The sequence below is a fragment of the Monopterus albus genome, unplaced genomic scaffold, assembly GCF_001952655.1.
Source record: "Monopterus albus unplaced genomic scaffold, M_albus_1.0 scaffold46.1, whole genome shotgun sequence".
NCBI classification, from domain to species: domain Eukaryota; kingdom Metazoa; phylum Chordata; class Actinopteri; order Synbranchiformes; family Synbranchidae; genus Monopterus; species Monopterus albus.
The window spans coordinates 3,199,729-3,211,970 of record NW_018127926.1 but is presented as its reverse complement, the minus strand read 5'-3'; the positions used below and the strand labels follow the sequence as shown (position 1 = coordinate 3,211,970).

Here is a 12,242-nt window from a genome sequence, read left to right as displayed (position 1 = left end):
TCACTGTGCCTGCCCCCACCTGTCAATGGATTACGAGCTTTCTGACAGACAGGGAGCAGCAGGTGAGGCTGGGGAAAACCACATCCAGCACCCGGACAATAAGCCCAGGCGCCCCCCAGGGATGTGTGCTCTCCCCTCTGCTGTTTTCACTCTACACCAGCGACTGCATCTCGAAGGACCCCTCTATCAAGTTCCTAAAGTTTGCTGATGATACAATGGTTATTGGACTCATCTGAGTTGATGACGAGTCAGCCTACAGAGAAGGAGGTTGAGCAGCTGGTCCTATGGTGTAGCTGCAACAACCTAGAGCGGCACACACTCAAAACAGTGGAGATGACAGTGGACTTAGTGTGAGCCTGCCCTCCATGGAGGACCTGTACACCTCATGGATCAAAAGGAGGGCGGAAAGGATTTCTGCAGACCCCCTGGACAAACTGTTTGGACTCCTCCCCTCTGAATGGCGCTACACATCACTGTGTGCCAAGACAACCAGGCACAAGGACAGTTTCTTACCCCGGACTGTCACTCTGACTAGCACTTGGCCCATGACAGTATGATTGGACAATAAACCCTCAGTGCTATGCCTGCAGGTGTACATTGTATTATATATATATGTACAGGTCTCTAATTATGGGTACTTTACCCTAATTTTTTTATCTAATTTCCTAAAGCACATTGGGTATTTTTGCTCTAGTAATGAGTAACGTCTCATTAACTGTATTTCTCTAAATAGGGTGGCATTATGTTTGCAGCTGTACTTGTAAACAGTAAAACACTATTTTAAAAAAAGAGAGAAATCCTGACATCTCAAGGCAACAGAAGTTTTGCATAATTTCTTAGGTTGCCCTTTAGTATATCCAACTTACAATTTCAACTTCTGTGAACTTATTTCACACACACAACAACAATTTACAGGTAAACATATCTAATTAAATTTAATTATTAATAAACAAAAAGTTCCCCTACTAAAGAACATGAGTTAACTCTCTGACTTCGTAATGAATCACAGATTAAGATTAGCTTCATTTGTTGGCACAATTTTGGTTTCTTACTGAAAATGTTGCTAATTAATATAACTAATTATAGGGCCTAACAACATGTAACTGTTATTCATGTCAAACAATAAAAGTTAATCTGGGAAGAGTGGACGAACATTGGATGCGTCACATTTCAGGTGTGTGTGTGTCTGCATGTGTTTCTCCTCAGGCTCCAATGCAAAACTTGTGCAGTGATAGGTAATGGCTTTACCATTAAAAACAGTTCCTTGGGAAGCACGATCAACAATTACGACGTGGTCATTCGGTAAGCAATGATACCTCCACACTACTGCTACTACAACTGTGACTAATTGATGCATGTACATAGGACGTGGAATACAACAGGGTAAACATCCAAGCTATCCATTTTTACAGGGTGATTGTTTCTTATCTCTGCCAAGAGCGGGGGTTATGATTTTGCCAGTGTTTATTTCATTGTTAACAGCATAACTCAAAAAGTAATGAACAGATTTTGATGATTTTTTTTTTTTGGAGAGGTAGGGTATGGCCCACGGAATATTGATTCGATTTTGGTGCTGATTCGTATCACAGTTTGGATACAGGAATCTTTTTAAAGATTATTCATCATTGTGAGTGCTGGAAAGGTTGCTGACACATCTCTGGGTCAGTGACAGCTGCCCATTCATTGTCAGTGGAAACCGAGTGCTGTTACTCAGTACACCTCGCTGTGTGAGACAGGGACTGAAGGAGCCCAGTGAGACAACAGCCCAGAGGAAACATCTATCCTATGCAGTGAGAGCCTGATGGCAGCTTTAGCACAGGATGGGAAGTATCACTCTATAGTGTAACAATCAGCCAGCAACAAGACTGTATGAGCAGTTTATCAAACAGCTGTTAAACAAGCAGAACACAGACTTCCAGAACGTGACATCATCACCTCTTTGTCCACAGTTCACTTACTGAAGTCCCCATTTTGCTCCTAAACCGGTGACTGATTATCTGTCATGTCTAATGTTTTTCTTGAATAACTTTCAAACTAGTAATGATATTAGTATTAGTAGGTTTCCACGGTCAAGCAATCATATTATGAGGGTCAAACTATTATGGGAGCTTTTATGGGGAAATTGAATTGCCCCTGGTGAAGGTCTGCACTCTCTGAGTGCTGTCTAGTTTTCAGATACTATTACAAAAGGTGACACATTAAACCCAAATCTTTTTGTAACTCCCTTCATAGAAATCAGGAACAGACAGATTCTTGCTGCATGAACTTAAAAAGGCAGTATGGTGACCCCTCACCCCCACCACCTCTAAAACTAGAATGTGAATTCACTAGGCTGCTGACTAATGATGGACATTATCCGACTGTGTGACAGTCTGACCCTGACACAGACCCGTCCTCACCATGTAGCAAAGTTGTGGGTTCATCAAAGGAGAAAAGAAATCATTTAGTTTACTCAGGGACAAAGGCATGGCAAATCTGCCTTTACAGCTTTGGCATGAGCATGCATTCTGAGATTATATAAGTTTATACACCTGTGCCATACCTCCTCCTAGAATTTGCCCCAGCCACATTGCACCTCCACCTCTCTTCTCAGAGGCTAATCATTTCCTGGCCAAGTAGAGGAAGGTTACTGACATTCAGAATTCAAAGTGTGCCTGAGAGTTTGATGTCATCTGACTGGTTCTGTCATAGAAACATGGCTAAACTATGCCTATCGAAACTTGTGTTTCCAAGGTGCTGACTAGTCATTTAACCACACACTGTCTCAGTCAGTGCTACTGCATTTTGTCAGGGAATGACTTATGTGCTTTTTAGAAGCTGTTATATACTGAATGTGTTAAAGATAATAAAGTAGGGATGTTTCCAGATTGAAGCACATATTGAATTTTAAACCCTTAACACTCTAGTGTTAATTTATTTAGCATTCATTAGTATTATTTTAAGGCATATTTTCATTACAGAAAACCAACTGTGGGACATGACAGGTTTGCGAAATAGAACAAAGACTTGAGTAAACATGTGGATTGCGTAATTTAGGAATTTCAAGTCTAACTCCACACTCCACGTTTTTAATACAATTAGAACAAACAAAAGCGGAATGATGGCAACAATGGAAATCCTTAGTAAAACAAACCTGAATGTTCTTGTCCCTGAATGTATTATCTTGTCCCTACGTCAGGATGAATGGTGCCCCAGTGAGAGGTTATGAGGATGACGTGGGTAACAAGACCACCATGACGTTGTTCTACCCCGAGTCGGCCTCCCACGACACTGTACAGCAAATGGAGCCCAGCGCACTTGTGGTCCTGGTGCCTTTCAAACAGCAAGATCTACGATGGCTCAAAGAGATCCTCTATAATGAGAAGAGGGTACAGGAATGGCTGAAAAAGCACTGTCACTCAAATGCACATGTTTGCCATCTCACTCTTTCTCTGCCTCTCTGCTTGCTTCACATAGACACTCTTCTTTTAGCTTCTTTTCCAGCCTTCACCAGCCATCCATATCTGGAACAAATACTTAAAGGTTCAGCTTCAGTGAATGTAGTTTCCATTGCAGACATTTTTCACTGTAGCTCCCAGCACCTTCAGCCTCCCACCACTAGTTGCAGGGTCATTTACCTGCTAATTTGCACAACAGTTTATTTGCCTTCAGGCTTGAGAAAGTCAAGCTGTTTTTACACATAAACTCCAGACTGTGTCTGTGGAACCAGGTCTGGACATTGTTGCCTTTTCCACATGTAGCACACAATGGGAGTTACAACAGGCGGTGGTAGTGGGGGGCTGGCTTACATAGCCAGTTTGTAATTTGGTTATACACAACTTAGTCCCTTGCAGTATCTTAAATTTGTCTGACAATTCAGGTGCTGGCCCCTAACAACAGAATTTTCCGAATCTCTTCCTGTCTCCGGTTAGATATTTTCATTGGCATCTTCATTGTAAATGACTGTTCTGTTTCACCATCACATGTTTGTTTTCTTCTGGTTTCATGCTGGCGACACAATTGAACATCATCCATGCGTGCACTAGCTCCATGTGAATACTCAGGGCTATACGCTGCTGCATTCTCACATGGGCTCACTCCATGTTACTAGGGAAAAGTCCGCTGAAGGTCTGGGTTAGCTGACTCCGACAGTTGTGTTCTCACATACAGCTCCGCTGGGTAGTGTTTTGATGATTGTAGGGTTCCAGTGCATGTCTGAAGAGGGATATAGGTTCAGTTGCATCTCTGTTTGTGTAAATGAACTCAATGTGCCAATCAAAAATAGCTATATTTTACTCTCTTTGTGTACCTTTGTTGCCTTCAATTTCACAACATCCTGTCTCCTGTCTCTGTCTATTGTTATCCCCTTTTACACAGAGATCACTGCAAATTGAGCTTAAAAATGCTAGCAAACTGCTGCTCCCATGTTCATTTTACACCACAGCTGGAATTACAGTATTAGAGGTGTTACACATATCATGATATCCAGTGGTTTATGTACTTGAATTTTCATTTTGAAAACAATGCACAGTGAATCTCAGGGAAATAAATGGTTCTTATCTGATTCTGTTTGATATATTTATACATGGAAGCTACATTTGACTACCAGATGAATCCAGTTTCAGGTCTAATTTAAAATGTAAACACAATGAAACACATCACATTTAATTTTTTAATTGGCTGATTCACTTTATTCTTGCAGAGGCTGCTCCTTCTCCTCATTCACTGTCTAGCTCTCTCTGTCTCTCTCTGTCTCTCTCTCTCACACCCAAACCTCCAACCTATGTTCCGCCTTATCGTGTTTATACAGGACGTGGGACGAATTTGTCTTGGCAAAAGTATTACCTCTTGTAGCAGCATTTTAGTTGGTCAACTTTGTCTTCCATGTTTGTCTTCCATGCACTGTACCTTTGATGCAGAATGGTGAGACTGAAAACTGGTGGAAAACTCCTGCACTGAATGGGCAGTGTAAAGTGAATGGGCTGTTTATGTTTTCATTCCAGAACATGAAAGGCTTTTGGAAGCCCCCTCCCCAAATCTGGTCTGCTGATGACAGTAATATCAGAGTGCTGGACCCCCACTTTCTGCAGCAGACTGCAGACAGGCTTCTCCACATCCCTCTGGACTTCACTAAACAGGTGAGGGGTCGCTTCCACTTCACAGTTTTAAGAACCATGAATATGCAGACAGGAATACAGCGATTTTAGAACTAGATGTTTTGGCTGGAACCTAATTGTTACCTTGTCCCTAACCAAACCAAACTAATCAGTTTGGTGGTGGTGGTGGTGGGGGGGGATTTGTGGTTCAGCGGGTAAAGCGGTCATCTCCCAACCGGAGGGTTGGAGGTTTGAATCTCAGTGCCTGCAGTCCACATGTCGAAGTGTCCTTGGGCAAGACACTGAACCCCCAAGTTGCCCCCAATGGTTAGAGCCATCGGTTGAGTTGGCGCCACAGATGGCTGCCTCGGTTCTGTACCGGAAACTAATTCCTTGTGTGTATACTTGTGTGGGTAGAAGTGAATCATTTACTGCTTGCAAACCAATGATGGTAAGATGATGTCATGGGGTAGGACTGGATAAGTCTGACTTCCTCCTACTCCATTCAAGCATGTACTAGGTATAAGCAAATTGATATTGGATTAGCATTTGTTGGATATGTGTAAAATTATGTGTGATGTCATATCAACTGTTTTTATATGCTTGAAAGAATAAATCAAATCAAATCAAATCAAACATACTTGGCTAAATAAAGGTGATTATCATTATTATTATGTTGCAGCTCATTGATGCTGACTGGCATCATCAAGTGCAATCTTCCCACTAGAACCTTCTCTCCTGTTGTTTCCCTTTCTCCCATACCTCCTTTCTTTTCCCTCGTTCCCTTCACTGCTTCTCACATGAATGTTAACAAGGCTGGAGGAATCCACAACTACTTAATGTGTCTTAAGCACTCTGATAAACAGTTCACTGGATGGGGCACTGCTTGGTCAGTAGCGATTTTGTGGATCCAATTACTGGAAAACATGCTTCGCATTCTGGCATCTCATTACAAGATAAGTTCCTCATGTTCTTTAGGCTGCACAGTGAATGTCAGGGAAATAAATGGCTTTTAAAGGAAAGCCAAAATAGCCAGATGTCCTGTCTGTAGAAAAAGGGCAGTTCTGTTTTCTCTGCCAGTGCTCTTTTCTCAAGAAAATGTTTAGATGTTGTCACTGCTTTTTCATTATTTCAGGGTTTATGGTAGTTTGTTTCATATAACATGTTTTGTAACTTTTGGCTGAATGAAACAAATATGAAAGTAAAGGACAAAGGAAACAGTACAGCCTCACCAAAACACAACAAACAATAGTGGAAACAACTGTAAACTAACTCATAAAACTGTGGCTGAAATACAGTGTTTGAGCAGTGACAGAACATGACACATTTGCTGATGTTTTGCTTTTCTTTTCTTTTTTAATCAACTAAACCATGGCTCCTTATTTGGCTCAGGGTACTAGATGTCGAAAGACACTGGATTTGCCTTGGACTATTTTTCATGTTGAATGAAGTTTTTATTGGCCTACTGCATCCTATTTGCAAAGTGGTACTTGTGTTTTTGGTGGGATCGTCTCTGACATGGGCCTGAGCCAAGTTTTGTTTTGGTTCTGTTTGCTCCCCTCTCACGAGTCCTTTCTGTCAAAGAGCGATGGGGGTGTTACCCTTTTGGACTGTGGTATAAACAAGTAACTGGTGCATGGGCAGAGTGAGCAGTGAGAAGGCAGCGAGGAGAGTAAGGTGGGCATAAAGCTTTTGATCATGTCCTCTTTGCACACACCCCACCCCCTGTAGTTAATGCATCTGCCAGATAGACAAGGCCCCCCCTCAACACATATACATAAGTCACAAGCTCTCACATATGCTCGCACTTTGTTTCTTCTTCTTTGCAGCCAACATTGCTGAATCACAAGTACACACACATAGCACTCTTGTGTTCACACAGGTCTCCCCTGACTTGTGCTGAGCTTTAGTAGGTCTGGTTTGCAGTGGTGACAGTATGTAGCCTCACTTGCCCTCCTGTCACCAGGAATCCATGGGCCTGCACCCAAACTGTGTGCTGGGCACTGCAGAGCTCTGCTGTTCACCTGTCTACTGGTGAACACATGAGGCTAATACACACCGAATGTCAGCTGTGTCCCTTTGCGAGCTGCTCATCAGTTTCTGAATTTAAGAAAAAAAAAAAAAAGACAGGGCATGCTCAGTGCAACAGCAACTGAAACTGAGCAGTTTGAATGTTTTAGAGCGAAAGGCAAGAACAGGATAGAGGCTTTTTCAGCTCATTATCAAGGCAGGTCACCTTCAGTATCACTGCAGGGGGGTACACATTTATATACATTGACCTCTCTTTAGGTAAATTTTAACTCAGCGTGCAGTTTATCCAGGCAATATGCCCACAGAGACAAACACACACTGTCACATACACATGCTCTTTTATTCATTCATTTCTTATCAGGGAAGCCAAAATGTTGGAGATGGGGGGTCTTTATGGATCCAAAAGTGAAATGGGTAATGATTTCTGCTTGAAAGCAAAACAGTGTCTTTCTGAAAATGGCAAACTATTCCTTTAAAGAGAAAGCATATATATACTGTATTTTTCTAGGAGAGCTGGTGCAGACTGTATCGCTTTTTTGAAGCTAGATATTTACATGTGCAGTGCATGAAAATCTATAAGATAACATTAAAATATAATTGTAATACATAATTTTTTATCTAAACCTGTAGTCAGTTGACAACAGACAGCAGTAAGCCCTGGCTAGTGGAATATAGAGAGACAGGCCATTGTAAACACAGGCACATGCAACAGCGGGGAGACTGGATGATAGAAATTCCCTTGCAGACGGGCCTCTTGCAGAGGAAACTTGATGATAACACTGGAAGCAGTAGAGGACAGAGATATAAAAAGTCTGTTGGGAAAGCGCGCAGCATTTTGTAAAGGGATAGAAAAACAGACTTTCCAAGATCTCCAGGTCAATGTGGATAATTATTGACAGAGGTGTGTTTGAAATGTCAAAAAATGCAGAGCCAGAGGAAGGGCCTGACAGGGACACCAGAACAAACTTGTCTCAACTTAATAAATCTCACATTAGCTTTATTTTTTGTGTTTATAAAATAGACAAAATGATGTCAGTGGAATCAGACAATGTCCCTTTTTTTCTGAATTCGCACAAGATCACAAGTGACAAGAAAGAAAAGTGCAGAAAAATGTATTCTAGATATCTTTTAGGGCAAAGGTGTGTGTGCATGTTTTGGTTGAGGGGGTTAAAGACATGCAACAAGATAGGTAGTAGTAGTAAACATTTGTGTTCTGACCTTCTGTGGTAATCTTCATTCTTTTATTGCTTTATATCAGCCACAACAATTTTCCCCCCTTCAATTACAATGGCACCTGTCAGTGGGTGGAACATTAGACAGCAAAGCATACGTAGGATGTTGTTGTTGTTGTTCTGTCACTGCATAGACACCTTTAAGAGGCCAAAGGTTTGGTCGAATTTTTAAGGCCAGTGTTGATGAGCTACAAGTAAAGGCCTGTGGCTGCAGCTTCTGTTGCCTCCTATCACCATCTAGTGGTGAAATATGATGATGCACTTAAGCCATGCCAACAGATGTACAATTATTAACTTGAATAAAGACACCGGCCTGCATTCAGTTCTCGCCATCACCATTGAAGCGTGGCACCATGGTAAACTTTAACACACAGGCCAGTAAAACAGTCTCGTTCATCAAGTCAGTTGCCTTTAAACAAAAAAAAGAACAAACATCCCCACACAGTCTTGGTGTGAATCATCATTTTTCATTTTAAGATACAGATCATACAGTGTCAAAAAGAAAACAAGGCAGCTTAAGTTTTAAGAGTCTCAGTCTCTTTGTGACACATGCAAGGGACTTGGTTTTCCTTGTCATATTTTTAAAACAGAAAATATAATAGTTAGTTAATGTATGAACCATAACACTCAGCAAAGGTTTCCATATGCACACAGGAGGGCGCACATAGTAAAATGGTCTATGTTTGTCTCCTCGCTGCTCTCTGTGCCTCCGTCATGCTGAAATATGCACACCACTGGTTACTTTGCATCTGTTTTTATATTTTTATTATTCAATAGGAATAAATATTTTAAAAAGCAAAATCACATGCTTTATAAATGTTGTATCTGTAATTTAGTCTGACCATGAAAAAGTGGGAAAAAGTCAGCTCCTCCTAAAGCTATGATATAGTTTTCACACTAGTTAAAAACCCCTAGGGGTAGAATTTCTATGTGATTTTTATGTTTTTGCGTGTAGAAAAATAACAGTCCCAGTAGAATTGGTCCAGTGTTTGTGATATTTCCAGCCCATTCTTTGAGGTATTGGCTGTCTGCTCAGGGTTTTTATTTGATGCTACAAGTAGGGGTCATCAATAACGGAAATTTCTTATTATACACATAGGAGCTTTAAAAGATTTTCTTTGCAGTGGGCTGTCATTAAATTGTGTTTGTTACAGGAGTCAGTGCATCCTACCATGGGTATCCTCGCTGTGTTTGTTGCTCTCAACTACTGTGACGTGGTCCATGTTGCTGGTTTTGGGTACCCTCAGTCAAACAACCCAAATGACCCTATCCATTACTATGAAGATGTGCACACTATGAAATCTATGAAGGTGGGTAGCTGTCATGGTTTGTGTCTGTTATACCTGATTTCACCACTAAAATGATAGCAGGAGTAACAAAACAAACAAAAAACCAGACAGAACCAAGAAAACAGTTTTAATTTTTTTGGGACTTATATTTTTATAATGAAAATACATCTGTAGAATGATTTTTAGCTGTAGCTGGGATCCAGTAATTTTCTGCTGATAGCAGGCAAAACAGATGTTTAAGACGATACAAAAACAAGAATATGGCCTGATTTGCTCCATTATGATTTGCATATAGGAAATCAAAATATCAGTTGACAAATTGATTTTCTCTGTTATGTTTGCATGCTACCCAGAGGCAGTGTGACAGATAGGCAGACTGAGATGGCTGACTTCAGCTTAAGCAGTTCTTTATTTTACATGCTATACAAGGTAAAGAGTTCAATGACCAGACCAATGACTATGAATATGTATAGGAGGAGAGGGTGATGGGTGTCAACACCAGGATGGCGAGTTCAGGGTAGTTGCTGGGCCGAGTTACGGAGCATGAAGGTCACTCACTGGCTGGTTGTGCAGAGTTGGTTGACGCTGAAGAGAAGGTGACGATGAGCAGAAGGGAATTGGAGAAGAGAGCACCGACCTGGCTGGTGAGTGGTTGTCTGATGGAGAATGGTGTAGGTCCGGAGGTAACAGTTCCGTGTGCGCAGTAAGAATCCATATAAGAGGGTAGAAGGCAGGAGAGGATGAGGAGAAGGCTTCGTTGGAGCAGGGGGAAAAAATAAACAGATAAACCTCAAGGCAGGTAACAAACAGTCTGGAGACACAAAGGCAGCACAATGATGAATGGATTAAAATCATGATTATTGCAGAGTCCTGCCATCCAGGGTGAGGACAACCCAGTTGACTGTCCCCTCAGCCGACCAGCCATTCGCCCACACTGCCATCTGTACTTGAATGAGGTACATCTCTAGCGGCTGTTCCTCGCTGTAGCATGGCAGCTTCACCAGTCCTCACTAGTCTCCATGCTGTGGTGCGGTTGAAGCAGGTCCGACCAGCCATTCACCCACACTACCATCTGTACTTGAATGAGGTACATCTCTAGCGGCTCTTCCTCGCTGTAGCATGGCAGCTTCACCAGTCCTCACTAGTCTCCATGCTGTGGTCCGGTTGAAGCAGGTGGCAGGCAATCTCAATGTGGCTACCAGGATGTCTGCTCTGGTTTCTAGAGTCACTCCTTCCAGCTGGGTGATAAGTTTGTTGATCTCCCAGAGCGGTCATTGTCTCTGAATCATTGTCCCCCCCATGTTTTAAAGATTGTTATAGCCACATGCCCTATAACAAGGTCTTACATTCCCATCTTTAAATCTCTGAATGTCTCTGAAAAAATGACAAAAGTGTTTTTTATTTAATTTCTCCGGCTACCTTTTGTGGTGAAACCAAATGGTTAAAATGTACACGGGGCAGTCAGAATGCATTTGACTTTCTGAATATTGATGCTCCTTTTCTTTCTTTTGCAGAATTCTCACCATGACCTCAAACGTGAAGCTGCAACCTTAAAAAGACTGAAGGATTCAGGAGCTATTTTGTACCTGCACCCACATTTATGACCAAATCTTATTTGAATTTGGTTTGGGTCATCTGATCCAATCCAGATCTAAATGTGTCTTCTGTAGTGGGATTCAAGATACTGTATTTTGCTGGTACTTTGAGGCATCATTTGGCCATATGGTCATTTGGCTTTGAAGAACATTTACCTCCCTGGCACCTTATATTTTCTCGAGCGGAAAAATGTGCAAAGTTTCTAAACTTTTTAAAAACCACTTTCCTTTGATTTGTCATGTTAAATAACCTTTGATAACATGGATCAACATTTTGCTTGAATTTTGAAAGTTTTATTGGGTTTGAATACTGACTTTCACAAAATAAGTTACAGTATGTTATTATTTCGGTTCTTAGATTAGATTAGGCTGTCGCATTGTATGATCTTATCAGATCTACAGCTCAGCTGTGGTTTCTTTTAATGTATCTGATGCTTTCATGCATACCTGTGAGTTGTACAACTAATCAGATTATTTCTTACACATGAATCATAATTTGAGATACATTTTTACAGTTATCAAGTTAATCTTTCTTCTGAACTCAAGCTGTGTTTCACAGAGGTGTGATAATCAGGAACTTCTTTTGTAAAATTCACTTTCAGTGTGCATTTTAGCTTAAACAAAATAAGCTGGTTCCAAATCCGTTTTATATAAATCTAAAATTTGATTCTCATTTACTGTCTATATAGTACAACCCATATACTGTATTTTCACCTTATGTCCACAAGAATGCTTGCACTTGCTGTGTTTGTGTGAGAGTTGGTGTTTGACATAAAAAAATCTAATAATAATATATAATCTAATATTACTGTTCGCCACTAGATGGCAGACAGCTTCTGTTATATAAATATAATGGTATATATTATGTACCCTACTGTACTGCACTCAATGCAGTCATGCATCAGTCCATCTTCAAGTGCCTGGGGCAATGGTACATGTACAGTGTGAACTTTATGAAGACCATAAAACCTCAGAATGCTAATGACTGAGAAGGGCTAACATACATGTGTCGCTAGTGGC

The 12,242-nt window shown here is 41.1% G+C and overlaps 1 protein-coding gene across 5 annotated transcripts in view; it reads left to right on the top strand.

Annotated features, from left to right (window-relative positions):
* st3gal4 (ST3 beta-galactoside alpha-2,3-sialyltransferase 4) overlaps positions 1-11,864 on the top strand; it is a 29,538-nt gene extending 17,674 nt beyond the window's left edge. For 2 of the 5 annotated variants that reach the window (XM_020600434.1, XM_020600433.1), the window contains 5 exons: positions 1,207-1,302; positions 3,179-3,368; positions 4,983-5,117; positions 9,493-9,648; positions 11,142-11,864. In XM_020600434.1, coding sequence (XP_020456090.1) covers positions 1,207-1,302; positions 3,179-3,368; positions 4,983-5,117; positions 9,493-9,648; positions 11,142-11,231 — 667 coding nt within the window. In that variant the 3' untranslated portion in view covers positions 11,232-11,864. The other 3 variants (XR_002274990.1, XR_002274989.1, XR_002274988.1) reach the window with 3 other exon arrangements.
* Positions 11,865-12,242: the final 378 nt, after the last annotated feature.